The sequence below is a fragment of the Prionailurus viverrinus genome, chromosome E1 (genome assembly GCF_022837055.1).
Source record: "Prionailurus viverrinus isolate Anna chromosome E1, UM_Priviv_1.0, whole genome shotgun sequence".
NCBI lineage: Eukaryota > Metazoa > Chordata > Mammalia > Carnivora > Felidae > Prionailurus > Prionailurus viverrinus.
In genome coordinates this window covers 35,247,784-35,270,405 of record NC_062574.1, presented here as the reverse complement: position 1 = coordinate 35,270,405, position 22,622 = coordinate 35,247,784, and the positions used below count along the sequence as shown (strand labels likewise).

General features: G+C 50.1%; 1 protein-coding gene across 16 annotated transcripts in view; it reads left to right on the top strand.

The window, feature by feature from the left end:
- Positions 1–4,978: 4,978 nt before the first annotated feature.
- LOC125151381 (pleckstrin homology domain-containing family M member 1-like) overlaps positions 4,979–22,622 on the top strand; it is a 116,061-nt gene continuing 98,417 nt past the window's right edge. For all 16 annotated transcript variants that reach the window (XR_007146770.1, XR_007146769.1, XR_007146773.1 and 13 more), the window contains exons 1-5: positions 4,979–5,118; positions 7,473–7,685; positions 10,849–10,937; positions 14,377–14,624; positions 16,361–16,987. Coding sequence is in view for 11 of the 16 variants with exons in the window: in XM_047832272.1 (XP_047688228.1) it covers positions 10,890–10,937; positions 14,377–14,624; positions 16,361–16,987 (923 nt within the window). In the remaining 5 variants the exon portion in view is untranslated. The remainder of the gene's footprint in view (positions 5,119–7,472; positions 7,686–10,848; positions 10,938–14,376; positions 14,625–16,360; positions 16,988–22,622) is intronic.

Genomic DNA, 22,622 nt, shown 5'->3' with positions numbered 1-22,622 from the left:
GAATCACATCTCCTTCCTCTTCCCAACGCCTAGTGCCAGACCCTGCCCTCAGGGCTGACTCGGGGATATTACGGGGTGAATCTGAGACCATTTCTTCACTCTCTGCATAGGATTCCTTATGTAATACAGACTGACCTCCTAAAGGTCAGCACACAGTGCTATGTGTTTGCCCCCAAAGCTGCAAAGGGACTGTGCCATTGGGAACTGAGATGTGTACCTAGGTCTGTCTACACCGCATCCTGGATCCACTGCCTCCCAGAGGGACCTCCAGAAGAAAGGACTTCTACAAGTTAAATATCGCAGCCTTCACACTCCAGAGGAGAACCGCTTGAAGAGAGCCATGGTTGACGCTAAGGAATGCCACCATCACCACAGAATTCCAGGCACCGGGCATGTGGGTAGAAAGTATATTTTAGGGCAGTGACTCATGGTAAGTCGTTTCCTCCAGACCCTAAAACGGACTATTCCATGTCAAGCTGTCTCAGGCTCAGGCTGATAACAGGGCAGCCATAGGGGACCTAGTGGGAGCTGCGTTGTCACGGTCCAAGTCTGTACACACCGCTTGTATAACCTGCCCAAGTTCACAAAGACAATATATCAGTCGCCGCTCTTTATGCTCCAAGTGAAAGAAATCCAACGAAAATATGCTTAAACCAAAAATGTCATACAGTGTATCGGCTCACATAACCGGGAAGCCTAAGATCTTAAAGCTGGCCGCATCTAGCGCTCAAACGTCATTCTCTCCCCAACTGTCCCTCAGTTGTGCTTTCCTCCATGATGGCTTCAGGCTTCAGGATGCATGCCCCAAGACTGCAAAGATAGTCGTTAGTAACTCCAACTCTCCACTGAGGTTGAGCAAGCCTCATAAAGGAAAGCCAGTCTTCAAAAAGCCTCTGATTGGTCTGCTTGGACCCTGTATCTGGTAGGAGGAGACCCTGATTGGCCAGCCATGGCCACGTGCACCTGCAAGGTGGGCCTTAAACCAGTACTTAAGTCTCTGCTAGGGCACAGGAACTGAATAGAAAGTCAAGAGAGGGGCTGTCTCACGGCAAGTTGAGGGGGTGAGGTGACAAATGGAAGACCGGACATTGAGGCTAGATTGAACTAACCCTAAGCCTAAACTTTGAACAGGCTTTCACACGTTCATAGATGCTATTGTGAGTAAAACACAAATTCACTTAAGAGCAGGAGTGCCTTCATCGTAACTTTTGGTCTTTCTGTATTTTTTGTCCCAATTAATAGATATCGAAAGGATACCTACGATCACGAGCAGGTCCAAAGACCATTGTATTTTTTAATATTAGAAAGGGATTCTTAACTGTAGATCAAGAGAGAGGGTAAAGAAAGCAAGAAGAGGAGGGAGCCAGGAAAAGCCCAGCCCAGGAAGCAGCGAAGGAAGGTTCCAGGACAGCAGCGTATGACAGGTCAAGGAGGTAGCCGAGGGAAATGGCACTAACTGTCATGCCAGAGCACTGGAGCGGAGTGGAGGAGTGATCGTGGCGGGCAGCACAGAAAGAGAAGGAGAAGAAATTAAACCCCGGGGGGTCAGGGGACAGAAACGAGTGCCATCGGACTACATGAGGTAAGCTCTGCGGTGAACAATACTTACCTAGTCACAATTCTGCAACCACTATCACTCGTGGGGCAAGAGTGACAAAAATAACCCCAAGAATGGAATGGGTGGGGGGTGTTAAAGACCTAACTCCTTGCCTGTGTTGCCAGGAAGTCCACAGTGTCTAAAATGGATGAATCAGAGCACCTGGGTGGCTCAGTCGGTTGAGCATCTGACATCAGCTCAGGTCACGATTTCACGGTTCGTGGGTTCGAGTCCCGCATCGGGCTTTGTGTTGACAGTGCAGAGCCTGCTTGGGATTCTCTCTCTCCTTCTCTCTCTTTCAAAAAAAAAAAATTAAAAAAAATCTTTTAAATGGAAGAATTAAGAGCTAGAAACACAAGATAGGTGGAGATAAGCACCCAAAGATCCAGCGAGAGGTAAGGAGGACCGAGGACTGGTGAGCTGGCCCAGGAGGGTGGGAATGGTCGAGGCAAGAAGCTGCTGCGGGTCATTATCTTACTTAATCCTCACGGCAACTGATATTTTCCCCAATTTACAGATGAGGAACTGAGGCTCAGATAGTTTGGGGAACTTCCCGGAAGTCACACACTCTGGCCCCTCTGCCTGAGGCGAAGGGGCCTCAGAGTGTTGTGATTTACTTCTCTTTTCTAACCACCAACCAAACTTAGAAGTTTCTATCTCTGGTGCCATCTCGAGGGGCCTATGAAAACCACTGACTGTGGCAGTGGTCTCAGGCCCACACTTGCTGGGTTGTGCTGGGCCCCGCGCTGTCTTAGGGAAGGCCTAGAAAACGGTATGGGGTAGAGCCGGTATTCAAACCTAGCATTCCTGGCTCCAAAGCCCACTTGCTCGGCCACTGAATTATGCTAGTTCTCCAGCTAGAATCAGAGCTGGGTGAGGATCCCACCTGTAGTAATTATGAGTTGTATGGCCTCGGGCCCCCAAGTTCCTTAACCTCTCTTAAGCCTGTTTTATCATCTATGCCATGGGGATAACAATGGTGCTTACCTTCAGGGTGGTCGCTAAGGATAAATCAAAATTCCTATCTGGCAAATAGGAGCCTCTATTTTCCATACCTGTTAAATCCCTTGCCCTTCAGCTCCCAGGTTAAAGAGAGATTCTCACATTTTCTCACCCTTCAGATCCACGGGTGGTAGGGCAAGAGACAGAAAAGGTTTGGGTCAAGGCTAAATTCTTGGACCTCATCCCAGAGTGACTCTCCAGGGCAGGGGCGGGGTTCAGGAATCTACACCTTAGACCCCCGAGAAATTCAGATGCCTGCAGTTCTCCTGCCTGGCTTTGAATGACTATGCGTAGTGCTTGAAATCTGACAGACCAGTGCCTTTGTGAGCGTCTGAGCCCTTCCTGCACTGGCCTCCAGCTGTGTCTGTGCCTCCTCCCTTTCCCCATTGCCCAATCTGTCTTTATCTCCCCCTTCCATTCTAATTCCCCTCCCCTTACTCTGGCCTTACTTCCTAGCTTCCTCTCCACCTCTCCGTGCACCCTCCCCTGAGCTCAGTCTGCATTCCTACCCACCAGCCCTTTCTCTACCAGTCTCTTCGCCGGCATCGCCCTTTCCTGTGTCCACCCGGAAGGCTCAGATAAAAGTTGCTTCCGCCAGGATAACCTTCCAGGCCTCTTCTCTGGCACCATGGCACTTTGCATGTACCTTTATTATTGCTCAAATTACAGGGTAACGGGAGATTTTTTTTTTTCCGGCCTCAGACTACCCGGTGGACTCGTGGCCCATGAATGGTGGAAACGTGCGCCAGAGTAAGATGGAGGGAGGAAGACAAGCCCGTAGACTTTGCAGAGGGGCCGAGAGGCCTGAGAAGTAAGAGAAGACCAGGAGACGGGGGCTCCTGAAAAGATAGACAAGAGATTACCATGCGGGGTTCCCACAGCTTTTGCAGACAGCGGCTGCGCAAAAATTCATTGGAAGAACTGAGCAGTGTTGCTGGCTCCATCTGGGGGAGGGCATGCTTGTATCAAGACACTGATGCTCTTGATGTGCTATAATTATAACCAGAAACACTATCCTTTTGCCCAGGAAGCTGGATTTCCTAGTAAATTCCTTACTTTCCAAGTTGTTTAATGCTGAGATAATGCTTTGCTTCTGTGTCCTTATTTATTTATTTTTAATGTTTATCCACTTTTGAGAGGGAGAGCACAAGCGAGGGAGGGGCAGAGAGACAGAGAGAGACAGAGAGAGAGAGAGAGAGAGAGAGAGAGAGAGAGAATCCCAAGCAGGCTCTGCACGGTCAGCGCAGAGCCCAATGCAGGGCTGGAACTCACAACTGTGAGATTGTGACCTGAGCCGAAGTCAGACACTTAACCGACCGAGCCACCCAGGCATCCCTCCGTGTCCTTATTTCTAACTTTCTGTTCAACTGTTAACCATACTAAATGTACTCAGATTCATCTAGTCTAAAATCGAGGAGAGGTGGTTCTCGCTCCTAGAGAGAGAATTATTGAAGAGGCAGCCCGCACACACTCAGGTGCCACATCTCCAACAGCTGGTTTTATAAATGGAAACAGGCACTGGGACCCCTTCTTCTCCCCTTCCCAGAAAGGCTGATGGAGAGCCTGGCCCAGATCAGTGGAGCTTTCTTCCAAGACCTGTCCCGTTCCCAGACCAGCCCTGTAGACACCCCCAAAGTCCCCCTGGACCTGCAGGTAGCAGTACCTCTCCACCCCAGTACTCAGCCCACACTCAGGCCCTAAGATCCCATTTGACCTAAGCCTGCAGGTATGAAGTGTCCAAAGCACAAGACATCTCTCCCCACCCCCACCAACACACACTCTTGACCTTTTGTTCTGAGTCCATGTGAAAGAGAAATAGCAACTCTACCAAGTAAAGGAAACAAACAACTTCCTGGCTAGATGAGAATAACCAGAACCTTAAGCTTCATGCCTGGGGGCTGACGGGTACCTAAAGGTGCTCCCTTGGTGATAGCGGTGATCACAACCTGTATGCTTTTCCTGAGAACCACCAGGCGGGAAGCACCTACTGCACTGATGCCCTCAGGGAGGCAAAACTAGGGTAGACGTTATTGGTCCGATTTTACAAGTGGGAACCTTCCGGGCAGGAGGCCAACAGACAGCCTCCATGGTAGATAGTGCTGTGCCCAGGCAAGGTCATGAACCCAGAAGGAGGCCGGGATCTAGTGAGACGCAGACACTGCTGGGGGCGGGCAGTAGGACACGTTCCGCCCGACACTGGTGGGCTAGCCTGGTGGCCTCGCCTCTTCGTGCGCATCTCGCATCTCGGGTCGCAGAGTGCCCAGCCTCCCAGATCACTCACCTGCTCTGGGGCTGGTAACTTGGGCTTTCCTGAGCGCTGGCCCCGCCCCGAGGCTCGGCCGGCCCTGCGATTGGCTCCGCGGTCCGGGGGCGGGGCCGGACGCCGAACCAACGTGATGGCGTCAGGCGCCGCGAGCGCCGTTTCCTGTTGTCGCTGGCCCGGAGGCCGCAGCGCCTGGTCCGAGGCTTAGGGGCTGCCTTGGCCAGCAGTGCCCCGCGCCCCCTCCCCGCTCCCTCTGGTGAGTTAGGGGTCAGAGGGCGAGGAGGGTGAGAAGGGACGGCGGGGCCGAGACGAGAACGGGCGATGGGTCACCAGCCCTGTCCGTGATCGCAAACCCTTGGTTGCTTTGAAACTGTCCTGCTTCAGAGCCTTTTCCCTTCCCCGCCTGAGCCCCGCACCCTACCCCACTCGGACCCGAGCCTTCAGCCCAAACAGCCAGTGCTGACCCGTCCCCTTCCTCTTCTTCAGCCGTGACCCGAGCCCAGCCCTTACCCTCACCCCTTCACCACTGGTCTTGCGTAAGTGCAGCCACACTCGACCCCACGGTAGCCCACTTCCAACCCCTAGGACAGCCACTTCCCTCCGCCTCCCTCTAACGCATCTCATTCTCACCCCTCAACCCCTTTGGCGATCCCAGTGCTCCACGCAAACCTCCTCGAACCCCCCCTCCCCCCTCCCCGTCTTTCTGGCTTACCCCTTTTCAGGCTCAGCTTTCTTATCCCAGCCCCCCTGCTCAGCCCCCCAAGGTCTGCTCAGCCAAAACACCCACCTCCCCCCACTCATTTAATACCTACCACCACAGTAGATGCCCTATTGCGCTTACCCCCCTCTTCTTGATAACTCTGATCTCAGCCCTATCTCAAGTCTTGTATGTATCTTCTTGTCCTCACCCACTCAACCCCTAACTTCCAAGCCCACCACATACTTTCTTTCCATCCCCAGCCAGCCTGAGGACACTTCATTCCTGAGTCTTGGCTAAACCACCCCCCGACTCTTGCTGCCCTAGTTCCCACCACCCCTACCCAATCTTGCTGGACTGACGTCTTCCTATCCCCATTTCAACTCTTCATCCCAACTCTGTGCCCATTCTTCCCTTGATGTGGTCCCCATTTGATCTGAGAACCTAGTGCAGTCCCCTGCCAACCCCACCTGCTTTCTCAGAGCCAGGCACTTGCCGAACACCTCAATTGATGCGGGGCCTCAGATGGTAAGTAAGTGTGGAGGAGTAGAGATCCTTCTCCCGTGGGTCAAGTGCTTTTCCTGGATGTCAGGTCCCCTGTAGCTGTCCTTAAGGATTGTGTTCCTGGCATCCATATTACATTACTCGCGTTGGCTGCTGGAATGGTAGGTATCATCCAAATACCTGGAAGGTGAGGGATAGCTACTCATTCAGCTGGGGCAGTGGAAGCTTATCACTTCCTTTTGGGTGATGATCTGGAGAAACTCAAGGGGTTCCACTGTGTGGGGTTGGCTGTGGTCACAGAATCATGTCCATGTGTATTGCCCTGCCGCTTAGAAAGGACCCTCACCCAGTGCTCCTCCTGGCCAGAACTGGTTGTAGATTAGTCCCGCTACCGAATGTGCCGGAGGTGACGTTACATGTTGTGAAGAGTAGAGATGAGTGGATCCTGGGGACGCCGAGGCCTCCGTGGAGGCTGTTGAATTGCTTCCTCTTTTTGCAGGTGCTGGATCATTGAGTTTTGACCATTTTGATTACCCATGAACACAGAGAGTCAAGTTATCTCAGAGTAGCTAGACATTCTTAGGGCACCCAGGCTCCATTGTTAACATTTATAATCTCCTGGGATTTGGGGGTGCACCTCCCCTCTAAGTTCTGGTGACCAAACTCCACAAAGGATTGGCCATTTGACAGCCATTGTAAAGGACCCCAAAGAAGACCCATTGTCTTTGCTTGCATTTATAGTCTCACGCCTTTGAGAATTGGATGTCCTTTGACCTTCAATATCCCCTTCCGTTAAGGTGTGATCTCTGAAGGGTTTCAGCCTGTTGGCAGCTTGGGGTAATGGAAGGAGTTCCACAGTGACCCCACCGCTGAAAAGTTGTATACCTCAACTTCTTACGGTCTGCAACGGTCCGAGCCTTTTTATTTTACTCATCTGTTCATTCAGCAAGTATTTTTTGAGCACCACTGTGTGCCGTGCACTGTTTGAAGCATTAGAAATACAATGGTGAATGAGTCAGGCAAAGGTCCTGCTTTCATTCACTCAGAGTTTGGTCCTTGCCAGAATCTTAAGGGATCTGGGACAAGAATATGGGAGAGATGGGTGTTGTTGGATGGAAGGAGGGAGGGAGGAAAGAAAGATACCCAGTGTTCCTAGACTTCACATTTCTGGCCTCACCCACTAGCCTTTGGACTGGGAATCACGAGCTAGAAGTTGCTTGCCCTCCGGCTGATCTTCAGTTGCTTTGTTGCCCTACCCCCCCCCCCCACCCATCCCACCCCCCACAGGGCTCTTGTCTAGAAATCCAACTTTCTTCAGGTAGAAGGAGGTGCTGTTTACTCAGCACTCACATGTCTGAAGTATCAGCTGTCTTTCTGAATCAGAAGATAACTTTGTCATTTGTTTCCAGCTGAAAACCCTGACTCATCACCTGGTACAGCAGCTGGAGGGCTTAAACACCGGCCTGTTGTCGTGCATAGCCAGGTGCAGGATCGGAGTCAGGCCGTAGAGACGAGGCTGTCGCGGATGGCGGGGAAGTCTCTCAGCAGAAGAGCTTGCTGTTTACTGATGAACGGAGTGTTTCGAAAGTGGTGAAGCCAGGTTATCCATTTCTTCTTTTAATGTAAGTCTCATCTGAGTCCTTCTCCTCTTTTCGTTCTTCCTTAGTCTCTGGAGGAAGTGAAATTGGATGTTTATAGAAGGCCAGGCAGTATCACGAAGAGAATCAGCCACAACGATTCCTTCCTGTGTGTTGGAACGTTTGAGGAGGGACAGCTCGGAAACCTGGCTGCCATGGAAAGGACCTGTGGTCAGCTAGGTGGGGCCACAGATCTGATGGGCAAGATTGTTTCTTGTCAGTGTTAGGCCTTCTTTGATAAGGTGGAGCTTCTGAAGAGTCTGTGAATAATAAGTTTGCCTGAAACTCTTTGAACCGAGGACCTGGGACAGGATGAACTGGCGAAAGGCACAGAGCTTGGAATGAGCAAATTGTGTCCCTCACCTGAGGCGTGTTTCTACTGAGCCGCAGTTTTCTCTTCTGTGAATGAGGGATAATCATCCTTCTCTCACAGGATTGTTTTAAGAATTAAATGAGGATAGAGAGCGAGATCCTGTGCCAGAGTGAACCGATACAGAGGGGCAGAGGTAGACGAAGGGTGGCTTAGGAGTTTCCTAACACCACACGGCACTCACCTTTTCTGCTCAACTGTATCAGGGATGTTTGAACTCTCTACTTGCTCTCTTTATTCTGGGTCTCCTGAAGACCCACCCCTCTTTCGTTTGCTTCTTGGTGTCAGTGAAGACAGTTCTGAGGATAGAAAGTGAAACCGGTCCCATAGCATGGTAGATGGGGGTCTGGCCCACCCAAGGAGCCTGCTGGAGTGCTGACCTAGCAGTCAGGAGACCCAGAGCCCAGAGATCTCACATCGTAGATGGTCGTGGTCCTGCCTCTGAGCCATTGCCTGCCTTCCTGAGGCGTTCTAGAACCGACAGGCCTATGTAGGGAGCTTTGGCTTCCTGCAAAGAAAGATGTGCCCGGAACTTTGGCCTGACCCCCACGTCTCAGTTCTGTTTTGTGAATTGTCAAGTGGCCATTCTTCTAGGTTTCTCTGCACTGTTGTCCTTTTGTGACGTTCCTGACACTGTTTTAGGTCACAGTTGTCTCTTGTCTGGCCCTGCTCTGACCTCAGTGTCAGTTTACTTTGTTTTTTCAGCAGACCCTGACTTGGCCAGAGCACCCACTTAATGATAAGCCTCCCTCCCTCCAGTGAATATTATATTCAGTTAATTAGCGGATGAGGCCTCAATGGTCCTCTTCTTCAGATTGCTGAGGCCCAAGCCTTGAGGCCGGCTGAGGGAAGGGCAGATTTAGGGCTTGAGGCTCTGTCTAGAAGGGCAGGCCTCCGGAATTGCCAAAGGGGATTGGATGCCAGGGTCTCAAAGCCAGAGAGCCTGAACTTGGCCTGCAGGGCTGCGTAGGGTAGCCTTGAAGAAACCCAGCCTCTAGGATCAGGCACGGTTTCAGGACCGACTCTGTAGTACGTCCCCTTCTCCCGGTGCCCTGGTGGCCAGAGCATGGAGCTGGTCTCCAGCAAAGGGTCCTGAGGATTCCCAGTGGGTAGGAGCTGGGAAAGTGGTGGAGGGAGAGACAGTCTGATGGGCTGTGGCCAGGGGCTAGTGTTCCTCCTGTCAGTCTGTTGTGCGCTGACCAGAGCTGGTTTCGTGGGGGCCGTCCTCCACACGCCTGTCTCCCTTTGCATGTCCTTACTTAGGAAGGTCGGCGCTGGGTCCTGTTCACCCTCTGCCGGATCCAGAGGCCAGGGCTTGAATCAGAGCGTCTTTCATCATTTAGGGCCACCCTGCCGTTCTCCATGCCTCGCTGTTCGCCTGTAAACCTTTCCTGCCAGACTCGACCCCGATGCTCCCTTGCATCCCGCCACCTGGGCCCCCAGCCGAAGAGCCCTCCTCCCAAGACTCCCCTGCCCCCTCCCCAGCCACCCCTTAGCCCTAGCTCACACCTGCCTCTTCCAGAAGGGTGGATGTCATCCTGGCCGAAGGTGGTAGAGCCCGCCACTGATCAGCCCTGGGATCTTGGGAAGTTCCTTGACCTGGGTCAGCTTTGATTTCATATCTGTTAGATCTGGATAATAAAAGAGCTCGCCTAGGGTGGTTCCAAGGAACGAATGAAGCAATGTGTGTAAACAGTACAAAATCCATTCAGCATGCCTCCATTTGATAACTTCTTTGGGCCATCGGTTTTTGAGAACAGAGACAGCGATGACCTATTTTTTGGTGTCCCTCCATGCTCGGCAGTGTGGTCACTAGAGATCTGTTTAGATGGGAATGTGCCTGCCCAATCCTGGTCCGTCCAAGTGGCCGGGGCGGTCCAGGCGAGCCAACAGCGCCCCCGAGGCTCAGGTTGAGCCCCCCCCGCCCCCCACCTAAGCCACCCCCGGGGGGTGGGGGGAGCCAGTGCCCTGACGGATTTACCTGTGTACTGACTTCAGGTAGTTGAGCGGACTCATTCAGACAGTGGCCTTTGCCTATAAGGCTTGGCCACATCCAACCAGGGTAATAGACACCATTTATCCTTAGTACCGTCAGGCCCTGTGCTGGGCGTTTTCCACATTCATAACCTCCATTTGAGACGTCTGCCGTGGTGCCCCACCTAGCATGCCGAAGTGGTTAGTGGCAAATCGAGATTCGAACCCGTGTTGTTTCCCTTAGGCGTGTCCCTGTGCTGCTCCAGCTGGACCCTCGTGCCTGGAGGGGAAGCAGCTATGTAGCAAGAGGCCCTCCCTTTGGAAACTTCCTTCGGTTGTGCTTGTCCCTGCCGAGCTGGCAGACATCGGGCTGGCACAGGAGTCAGAGGCTCCGAATGTGAATTGTGAGCCCCTGCTTCCTGGTCCATGTGGGCTCTTGGCACCTCCAGCGGCAGCATCCCCCTCGCACCCTTAGTTCTGTATCCAAATCAGCCCTTCATTCCCTGGTTTTTTGTGCCAGCGTTTGGTGTGGCATACAGAGGCCTTTCCATGCCCTGATTAGGGTGGACCCACCCATGGCACATAGGATTCCCCACCTCCTGAGATCCGAGCCCTCAGATTTCTTCTCTTCCCTTGTTTCCTTCCTTAAAATCCACTCTTGGCTTTTACTTTTGAATTCAGAGGCCTTTGCATTGCAGTTTGAGGAAGATGGGCTGACCCGCTGCCTGCTGGGGGAGGGGGAGAATTGGCTGCGGGTGGTGAGCTGGAACCTGCTCATCTGGCCGCCGCCGTCTGTCTCTGCAGGTGTCATGTGATTCTCCGAGGGAGCTGCAGTGTGAGCGGAAATGCTCTCGGTGGTGGAGAATGGACTGGACCCCCGGGCTGCCATCCCGGTAGGCAGTCGGAGAGGCTCAAGGGTGGGGAAGGGGGCACGGGACAGCCATGTCATTTGTTTTCCTCACTTTGAAATGAATGAGTACTGTCTGGAAAGCGAGGCCTCGGGTTGAGAAAGAGTTATAGCAGAAGCAGGCTCTGAGGAGATCCTGCCCTTTCTAGAACATCTTATTGGTGATGGAATGGGAATTGATAAAAAACGACGGATTTTAATACGGGCTGCCTGAAGACCAAGGATTTCTCAAAGGAAGTCATACATATGGGGCGCCTGGGTGGCTCACACGGTTAAGCGTCATGATCGTAAGCGGCTCATGGTCTTACAGTTTGTGAGGTCAAGCCCTGCATTGGGCGCTCTGCTGTCAGAGCAGAGCCTACTTTGGATCCTCGGTCCGCTCTGTCTCTGCCCCCTCCCCACAGGCACATACACGTATGCACATTCTCTCTCTCTCTCTCAAAAATAAGTAAACATTAAAAGAAGGGGCAGCTGGGTGGCTCAGTCGGTTGAGCATCCGACTTCGGCTCAGGTCATGATCTCACGGCTCATGGGATGGAGCCCCGCATCGGGCTCTGTGCTGCCAGCTCAGTGCCTGGAGGCTGCTTCATATTTTGGGTCTCCCTCTCTCTCTCTGCCCTCTCCCTCTCATGCTGTCTCTCTCTGTCTCTCAAAAATAAATAAACATTAAAAAAAAAAAGAAAAAAGAAAAGAAGGCATTAGGGTGGCCTAGGTGGCTCAGACGGTTGAGCGTCCATTTGGCTCGGGTCATGATCTCACGATTTGGGAGTTTGCTGCTGTCACTCCCTAGCCCACTTTGAATCCTCTGTCCCCCTCTCTCTTTGCCTCTCTCTCTCTCTCAAGTCAAATAAGCAAACAATAAAAGAAGTATATGACCCTAAGTCATATGAAAAGATGTCTAACATCAAAAGACTGCATACTGTATGACTTCATTTACACAAAATGTCCAGAATTGGCAAATCCATAAAGACAGAAAGTAGATTAGTAGTTGCTAGGGGTTGAGGGAGAGGGGACTAGAGAGGAGTGACTGCTCATGGGCACAGTATTCCTTTTTGAGACAATGAAAATGTCCTAAAATTAGGTAGTGGCTGTCGTTTCACCATTCTGTGAATATAGCAAAAATCACTGAACTGTATAGTTTAAATGAGTGAATTTTATGCAGTGTAAATTGTGTCTCATTAAAGCTGTTATAAAGAAAAAAAGAACAGGGGCGCCTGGGTGGCGCAGTCGGTTGAGCGTCCGACTTCGGCTCAGGTCATGATCTCACGGTCCATGAGTTCGAGCCCCGCGTCGGGCTCTGTGCTGACAGCTCAGAGCCTGGAGCCTGCTTCGGGTTCTGTGTCTCCCTCTCTCTCTGACTCAAAAATACATAAACATTAAAAAAAAACAAATTTTTTTAAAGAAAAAAAGAACATTTGACTTTTCTAAGAACATTAACATGAACTGTTTGGGGTAAGATAAGAATAAAACAGTAAAATATTTATCCATAATCCTATCAGCTAACAGTTCAAACCAGGTTTTCTGTATTCCCTCCCAATCCTTTTCCAAAACACATAGGTAATTTTGACATGCTTATATTATTATTTTTTTTTTTTTTCAACGTTTATTTATTTTTGGGAGACAGAGCATGAACGGGGGAGGGGCAGAGAGAGAGGGAGACACAGAATCGGAAACAGGCTCCAGGCTCTGAGCAGTCAGCACAGAGCCCGACGCGGGGCTCGAACTCACGGACCGCGAGATCGTGACCTGGCTGAAGTCGGACGCTTAACCGACTGCGCCACCCAGGCGCCCCGACATGCTTATATTATGACAGAACTGTCTTTGTCTTTCCAAAGGATTTTGCATATATGTATTTTATAATTGATTTATGTAACAGACCTTAACGGAATACTTACGTGTGTCAGGAACCAGGCCACTGTTGAGGATGCAAGAATGAAAAAAAAAAAGCAAGTCCTGCCCTCAGAGTAATCCCCCCACCCCCCAACTCCTGTGCTGTAGGTCAGGAAGTATTTGTTCCGTTTAACAGATGAGGAAATTAAGCTCAGTGAGGTTAAGTGAAATGTCTGCAGTGACCCAGCTGTTGACCAACAGAGCTGAGACTAACATCTGCCTCTGACTGCCAGGTCAAGGATCTTTCCTTTTTTCTTTCTTTCTTTTTAAAGTTTATTTATTTATTTTAGGGGCGCCTGGGTGGCTCAGTCAGTTAAGCGTCCTATTTCGGCTCAGGTCATGATCTCACGGCTCGTGGGTTCGAGCCCTGCATCAGGCTCTGTGCTGACAGCTCAGAGCCTGGAGCCTGCTTCGGATTCTGTGTCTTCCTCCATCTCTGCCCCTCCCCCCCTCATACTTTGTCTCTCTCTCTCTCTCTCTCTCTCTCTGTCTCTCAAAAATAAACATTAAAAAGATATTTTTAAATAAATAACGTTTATTTTATTTATTTTGAAAGGGAGAGTGAGCATGAGCAGAGGAAGGGCAGAGAGAGAGAGAGAGAGAGAGAGACAGAGAGACAGAGAGAGAGAGAGAGAGAGAGAGAGAGAGAGAGAGAGAGAGAGAATCTCAAGCAGGCTCCACACTGTCAGCACAGAGCCAGATACGGAGCTCAAACTCAAAAATCAGGTCGTGAGATCACGACCTGAGCTGAAATCAAGCGTCAGATACTTAACTGACTGAGCCACCCAGGTGCCCCTAGGATCTTTCTTAATGTGGACCATGCTCCTGTTTTCTTGGTGTTTTTATGGTTCTAAAGTGGCACTTGTAGCCTCTTCATGGAATCGTAGACCCCTAAACAAGGTGGAAAGCTTCACCCCTGCCCTAGATGGATCACCCAGGCTCCCACACCTGTAACTATGATGGAGCCGGTATTTAAACACAAGATTTCTATGGCTATCAAATCACTGAAGTTCGGTTTAAAAAGCAAAACAAAAGAAAAACATACAAATATCTTTGCAAAAAAATAACTATCTCTGGGTGGTATACGTACGCAATTTTCCTTTTCTCCTCTATGCTTTGTCTCTGTTTTCTTTCTTTCTTTTTTTAAAATTTTTTTCCAACGTTTATTTATTTTTGAGAGAAGGAGAGAGAGCGCACGTGTGCGTGTGCAAGTGGGGGAGGGGCAGAGAGAGAGGGAGACACAGAATCCAAAGCAGGCTCCAGGCTCTGAGCTGGCAGCCCAGAGCCCGACGTGGGGCTCGAACCCATGAACCGTGAGATCACGACCTGAGCCGAAGTCGGACGCTCGACCGACTGAGCCACCCAGGCGCCCATCTTTGTTTTCTATGATTAGCTTGTGCTAGTTTTGCTGTATACACACCCACAGGTAGACGTGAGACGTGTGTGGGTGTGCGTGTGTTTGGTGATAAGCACTTCCCTTCCAGGGGTCACCGCAGGATCTTCTAAAGGCCTGTGTTATGTCTGACACTGACTAGGTCATCAAGAAGAAGCTAGTGGGATCTGTGAAGGCGTTGCAGAAGCAGTACGTGTCCTCGGACACAGTGGTCACTAGCGAAGACGGAGATGCCAACACCATGTGCAGTGCCCTGGAGGCCGTATTTATCCACGGCCTGCATGCCAAGCACATCCGAGCCGAGGCCGGAGGGAAAAGGAAGAAGAGCGCCCACCAGAAGCCTCTGCCTCAGCCTGTCTTCTGGCCCCTCCTGAAAGCTGTCACCCACAAGTGAGATCAGCAGGGGAGGCTTTGCTTTGGGGAGGAGCTTCAGTGTGGGTGACCCTGGGCTCTCCCTCTACAGCTCTATGGGAAAGCAGCAGAGATGCTCTGTGTTCTAGAATGGAGATGGGTGAGATAGGGGTTATTGTTAGACCAAGCCTCAAGAGCCCCTCAGCGACAGGCAATGGCCTGGGGCTGCTCAGGGCCCTGGCTGGTCGGTCGCCTTTAGCAGGAGCCGCTTTTTTGCCACCCCGTGGCAAAGTCAGGTAGTTGGAACAGAGAATGTGTGGCCTGCAAAGCCTAAAATCTTTACTAAGTGGCCCTTAACAGAAGAGGTTTGCTGACCCTGCCTTGGAATGTTTGAACATCTCTATGCTAAGTATTATATCCTAACAGGCTGTGGCATTTTTTAAAGCAGTGGAATCCAGATCATCTGAATATCCACCCTGGGACGTTTGCCTCTGCGGCCCTGGCCCTAACTGCCTGGGCTTTGGAGCAAGCAGCTGCTGGCACGTTGCCTCTCAGGGCTATTAAATGCCACCTTCAGCCTGAAGGTGCCTTGTCGGTCTGTATCTTCCTTTTCATGCTGACTGCCACCGCCCTATCTCAGGGTCTTACCTCACTGCCAGGTGGCAGTGGCTTTCTAATTGTCCCCCTTATCTCATTCTGTCTGTCCTTAGGTCAGGCAGCTGGTCAACATTTATTGAGCTTAAGCTAACCCGAGCTCATTCCCTGAGCCCTGTGGAGCACGCACTCCTATGGGCGAGACGTGCTCAGGGCACTGTGATGGTCAGAGGAAGGGCATGTACATCAGACCAAGGGTTCGGGAACTGAGTTTGGTACCTGATCTTATCCCGAGCAGCCCACCCAGAAGTCTGCGCGACTGCGGTCGAGTCATTTCCCGGTGTAAAAACTCTCAGGCTCCCCAGTGCTAGCCTGGAGTCCCATTCACTTCGTTGGGGCCCCAGAATCTGTATCCTGACCACGTTCCCAGGTGATTCTGACGCACAGCCAGGTGTGGGGACCCTTGCCCCACTTTGCCTCACCGGTTGGATGCTCGAGACCCTGCATCACCTGACTTTGCAACCCAGTCAGCCGCTCCTCCTCCTCCCCGTGCTGTAACGGGAGTGCTCACCACTCCTGTTACACAGCTGCTGCTTCCCTACCCTTGGTGCCTTTTTTCTGTCAGTCCTTGGTGCCTAAGGTTCCCTTCCATCTTTGCCGCTTGAAATCCCTCAAGGCCCAGCTCAATGCCTTGCCTATCCCTAATCCCTATGCCTAATCCCTCAATGCCTTGCCTAAGGCATTGTTCTTACTGCAACCTGGAAGTGATTGCCTTCCCCCCACCCCAGCTCTACTGACAACAGGGTTCACCTCCGTGTGCCCTTGAAAGGTAGTAACCTGGACTGAGGGCAGGACCGTGTCTGTATCCTGTATCTTCACGGCTCCAAAGACCTGGCACTTAGGGGCTCATCAGATGTATGCCGGATGAGCAGGTGATGTCAAGGGCGCCTGGGGAGTTGTAACAAAAATGGCAATTATCCTGCATGACAGTAACCTCGAAAAAGTGGGGAGTTGTAGCTAAATATTTCTCAATTCCCTGTAGAACACTGCTATCTGAGATTTTTTCCCAAGCCTATATATACTTGCAGTCGTTATTACTGGCTCCTGCTCACCAGTGGATAAAACAATCCTCCGTGATCTGAAATCATTTCTTGAAACAAGCCTGTCCTCTCCACCCCCAGACACATCGTCTCGGAATTGGAGCACCTGATCTTTGTCAGCACGGACGTGGGCCGCTGCCGGGCCTGGCTGAGGCTGGCCCTCAATGACGGCCTGATGGAGTGCTACCTGAAGCTGCTCCTCCAGGAGCCCGCCCGCCTGTGCGAGTACTATCAGCCCACAGCCCTGCTTCGAGACGCCGAGGAGGGCGAGTTCCTCCTCAGCTTCCTGCAGGGACTGACGTCCTTATCCTTCGAGCTCTCCTACAAGTCCGCCATCTTAAACGAGTGGACGCTTACCCCACTGGCTCTCTCTGGGCTTTGCCCGCTCTCTGAGCTCGACCCCCTCACCACCTCTGGGACAGAACTACAGCGGAAAGAGTCTCTGGATTCAATTTCCCATTCCTCAGGCTCGGAGGACATCGAAGTCCAGCACTCAGGCCATAAGATCCGACGGAACCGGAAGCTCACGGCCTCCTCCCTCAGCCTGGACACCGCCAGTTCATCCCAGCTGTCTTGCAGCCTAAACTCTGATAGCTGCCTACTCCAAGAGAATGGCTCCAAGAGTCCAGACCGTTCCGAGGAGCCCATGTCCTACGACTCCGACCTGGGGACAGCAAATGCCGATGATTCAGACCCGTCTCTGCAAGAGTGAGTGTCCTTCCCCCACTCCTTCTCCTCCCCCTGCCTTCCTTCCTTCTCCTCTTCCTCTTTCTCTCCCTTCCTATAGCATGTGATTGCCTGTCACTGAGCATTGACCTCTCTAAGGGCATAAAGGAAAAGAGGACCGTGGCTCTTCCTCAGGGACTGGAGTTGCCGGGACTTCTAACTGGAGGCCACATGGGGCAGCGAGGAGAATGGATTCAGGGAGGGCTCAGAGCTGAATCAGGCTCCAGCTCTGCCCCTGGATGATCTTCCACAAGTTACCTAATTTCTCTGAGGCTTCGTGTAAAATATTATTGCCTCTAGGGCGGAAACTAACGGTTTGGAGTTAGATATACGACTTCCAAAAGACGCAGTGAAGCCCAGCGCGTCAGGGTGCTCCGCTGCGACCTCCCAGAAGGCCTCTGAAGGACACAGACCCTGAATGAGGCCTGGAGGAGGTGGTGCACAAAAGGGGCCAAGCAAGTGAGTGGAGGAAGAGCACAGGGAGCAATGAACTTGACTAGAGAAGGGACCCTGGGCAGAGCTATCTCTTTAAAAGAACTTTTTTCTATCTGAGTATTGTTGACACACGGTGTTATATTAGTCTCAGGTGTACAACGTAGTGAGTCACCATCTCTCTATGTTAACCATGCTCACCACAGCAGAGCCTTCTTCATTCAGGCCCTTTTGAAACATTCATTTTTTTTTTTTTTTTAATCTTTGTTTATTTTTTTGAGTGAGACAGACTGCAAGCGGGGGAGGAACAGAGAGAGAGGGAGACAGAGAATCTGAAACAGGCTCCAGGCTCCAAGCTATCAGCACAGAGCCCGACACGGGGCTCAAACTCACGAACTGTGAGATCCTGACCTGAGCTGAAGTTGGCAGCTCAACCGACTGAGCCACCCAGGCGCCCCTAAACATTAATTTTTTAATAGATTTATTTTTATGGTAGGAAAAAAAAGTCTATCTACAGTGAAACGTCTTTTCCACCTTTGTAACCATAATTATTAATTCCTTACATCTTTCTTTTTCTTTTTTTTAAAGTTTATTTATTTATTTTTGAGACAGAGAATGAGCAGGGGAGGGGCAGTGAGAAAGGGGGACGGAGGATCTGAAGCAGATTCTGTGCTGGCAGCAGAGAGCCCAACGTGGGGCTCGAACTCACGAACCGTTCGAGATCATGAGCTAGGCTGAAGTCAGACATTTAACTGACCGAGCCACCCAGGCACCCCCTTTACATGTCTTTTTCTGATGTTTCTAAATGCATCTAACAGATATGAATAGATAGACTTTTTAAATGTCTTTTATATTTCTCATCTCTGCCCCATCCCCACAAAGCTATTCTAAATATACTGTTTGATACCTTGTCTTAGAAGAGATCAGAGTTTTTGTTTTGGAGCTTCATATCAGTTTCTTCAGTTTTTTTTTTTTTTTTCCCCCTGTGGCATGTGTTTCCATTGTATGAATCTACCTTAGTTTATTTGACCAGCCCTGTATTTACTGGACACTGGAGTTCACTCTTTCTATAAATAACCGTGTGTATGTGATCTTTTAATTCTATGCAACTATCTCTGTTCAGTAAAGTCCCAGAAACAGAATTGCTGAGGCAAAGGATAAATGAATCTACAATTTTCATAGATAATCGCCTGTTTACACTCTGTCAGGAATGTACCTGTGCCCCCTCGGCCTTGTAGGCAGAAGGTATTATCAAACTTTTGGATATTTGCTCATTTAATAGGTAGAACATGATAAACTTTTTTTCAAGTTTATTTACTTGTTTGAGAGAGAGAGAGACAGCAAGCGAGCATGAGTGGGGGAAGGGCAGAGAGAGAGAGGCGGGGGGGGGGGGGGTGGAGAGAGAGAATCCCAAGCAGGCCCCTCGCTGTCAGTGCAGAGCGTGATGCAGAGCTTGATCCCAGGAACTGTGAGATCATGACCCGAGCCAAAATCAAGAGTCGGACGCTTAACTGACTGAGCCACCCAGGCGCTCCGAAAATGGTAAATTTTTATTAAGCGCTTCCTTCAGCCAGACCCATGTTCCCTCAGCCAGCGTCTAGGATCTTCTTTTCTACTCCTGAGTGCCCCTCCCTTCTTGGTTCATTCAAGTCTTTACAGGTTTCCCAGCTGCTGTGGGAAGAACACCAGATTGGGTGCCGGTACGGACTGGCTTGTAGCAGGATCCGGCCTCAAGCCCTGTTCCGCCAGTCCCAAGTCCAGTAACGGCAGGCCAAGCGTTGGCTCTGTGAGGTTGTTTCTTCATCTGTAAAGTGGAGGCTCCCTCATAGAGCTGGCTGAGAATCAGATCAGATGCCTGGGGGCGAATTACGGCTGAAGCAGCTTCTGAGCAACAGAGCACATTAGCTAGAACTTTCAAACATCAAACAGGAATTTAGGTAGAACATCCTGGAAGGGAGCAATCCCCGCTCTATCGGCTGGGCCGATGGCTTGACTTAAGTTCATTCACCTGTCTGAACCCTTCCTTGTGTCTCCTCCTCCCACAGGCCAGCCCGCCGGCCCTCTCTTTGTCATGTGCCCTGCTTTTATCTTTCGTGAGTCTTGTGATTGGAAAATTCCAGCTTAAGGCCCTTGAATCAGTGACCGTCCACCCTGTGTGGGAAGCGTCATCCTGGGCATTGTGGGAGAAGTCAAGGGAAGAGGGTCAGGATGCACAGACCAGCGCGGGGCAGTGGCGTGCGGAACCAGCAAACACAGAGCACACAGATGCACAAACACACATCCAGCACCATCACTCTGAGTGCTGGGCTTGAAGTTATCTTCGCACGTCCACACACACCAGCTCTTAGAGGGTGTGTCTGAGGGTGAAGAGTCACATCAGCAGTTAAGAGTTCGCTTATTTTTGTCATATTACTTAAATATTTGCTTTCGTGGATTTTTTAAAGTTGATTTATTTTGAGAGAGAGAGAGAACAGGCGTTCTATCAAAATAAATGTTAAAAAAAAGTTTTTTAAAATCATCTACAAGTTAAAGTACAAAAGATGTAACATTCCAATGAAATGTATTAACTTAATGTTTTCTGGAAACCAAACTGCAGTTTGCTTTGTGAATAGAGGATTGATGGCCTGAATAGCTTCTTTTGTGTTGGTTGGGTCTGAATTACAGTGATCGCTGAGAAGCACAGCTAGGGGCCGGTGGTTAGGAGTGTGGACTCAGGAGCCAGACTGCTGGAGTCTTCCATTAACCAGCTCTGCGACCCCGGGCAAGATACTCAACCTTTCTGACCTTGATGTCCTCATCTGCAAGATGGGGATAAGAATGCTAGGAAGTGAGTTAAGGTATGCTCTAAGGTATGCTTAGAGCAGTGCCAATCACAGGGTGAGTGCTCCATAGGTGGTGTCATTATCATTTTACTGGGGGTCCCCTGATGTCAGTTCTCGCGCTACTTGTCTGTGTCTACACGGCTGCAGATCTGTGCTTGATGATATTTGTCAGAGGTCGTTATCATGAGGCCTGCTCTTGGGGGAAATGATTCTTCGCACATGCAGCCCCCTCCTGTACTTTCATGAGCACCCCTGACCGCCAGGTGGTGCCGTGGACCCCAACACGCTAGTCCCCGTGCTCAGGAAAAGCCCAGGCTCAGAATCGCTTGGCGGGGGGCACTTTATGGGGTGGTCATGCTGATTCTCCAGCCCATGCTTTTATTCCACACCTACGCCTCTGTGTACGCGCAATATACGTATGTATATAATACGTATATGTTTTCAGACTGTCTTCTAAATGAAAGCACAAACTTCTAGAATTTTTGAACAGGCAGTTTTTGAAAAACGCTGCCCTGAGCTGGACAGAAGTGGAAGGACCGGAGCGGTGTCACCGTTTCAGCCCTATGTTGCATTTTCTTCAAAAGTTTTGAAAATTCTCTTTCTTTCACTTTTCCTTCAAAACCTCATCTCTAGCACTTTTTCCCACTTGATGTGCATGCCTCTTATTCTCTCTGGGTCCTGCCGACCAGCTCTGATCCTGGTGAGACTCTTGTGAACTTGATTTCATCCTGACCGTGGTGTTGATTTGGTGGAAACTCTAATTTATCACACAAGCTTCTTGCTGTCGGGTGGTGTTTCTTTATTCCCACACCCAGTCCACTCCATCATTAAAATGTGTCTTACAGATGAGGGGTCATTTATAATTGATAACCATTTCGGTAATGCTGGTGAATATTTCCGTAATTCTCCTTCCTGACATTTTTATAGCCATGTGTGTAGAGGCTAAGCAGTCTTGCCAGTGGCGATAAGAACAACCAGTGACAAATTGAGGTTAATGTTTATTGAGTACTTACTTTGAGCCAGACACTCTGTAAGCATTTTACCTATATGATCTCATTCAGCCTTGAACACAGTCATAGGTGGGTGCTGTTACCGTGCCGGTTTTACGGGTAAAGGAATGAAGTCGGTGAACTTTAGGAACCTATTGTGGGGCCACAGCAGTGTGCCAGCCAAAGCCAACCAACATGACCCTTTAAGGAAACCCCTTACCCACTAGCTATGGATTTACCTATTCTGGACATTTAATACCAATGGAATCATACACTGTGTGGCTTTTTGTGACCTCCTTCCTTCACTTAGTAGGTTTTCAAGGTTCATCCGTGTTGTAGCATGGGTCATGGCTGAATAATATTCCATTGTGTGAATACACCACAATTTGTTTTATCTTTTCAGTTAGTGGACATTTGTTCTATTCCTACTTTTTGGCTACTGTGAATAATATTGCTGTGAACACTCATGTACAGGTTTTTGTGCAGACATTGTCTTTTAATTCTCTTGGGTATATGCCCATGAGTTGAATTGCTGACTCACATGGTAACTCTATGTTTAACTTTTAAGGAACTACCAAACTGTTCTCCACAGAGGCTGCACCATTTCACATTTCCGCCAGCAGCGTGTAGGAGTTCCATTTTCTCTACACCTTTGCCAACACTTGTTATTCTGTCTTTTTAATTTAAAAAAAAATTTTTTTTAAAAATTTTTTTTTTTTTAACGTTTTTATTTATTTTTGGGACAGAGAGAGACAGAGCATGAATGGGGGAGGGGCAGAGAGAGAGGAGACACAGAATCGGAAACAGGCTCCAGGCTCTGAGCCATCAGCCCAGAGCCTGATGCGGGGCTCGAACTCACGGACCGCGAGATCGTGACCTGGCTGAAGTCGGATGCTTAACCGACTGCGCCACCCAGGCGCCCCAATTTTTAAAAAATTTTTAATGTTTCTTATTTTAGAGAGAGACAGAGAGAGAGAGACAGAGCATGAGTTGGGGAGAGGCAGAAAGAGAGGGAGACACAGAATCTGAAGCAGTCTCCAGGCTCCAAGCTGTCGGCACAGAGCCCGACACAGGGCTCGAACCCACGAACTGTGAGATCATGACCTGAGCCGAAGTCGGATGCTTAACTGATTGAACCACCCAGGTGCCCCTCTGTCTTTTTTATTATAGGCGTCTTGGTAGGCATAAAGTAGTATCTTATTAGGGTTTTGATTTGTATTTCACTACCGTCTAATGGTATTGAGCATCTTTTCATGTACTTTCCATTTGTATACCTTTAGAGAAGTGTCTCTGTAAACCTTTGCCCATTTTTCAGTCAGATTATTTGTTCTAATATTATTGAATTGTAAGAGCTCTCTATATTCTGGAGACTAG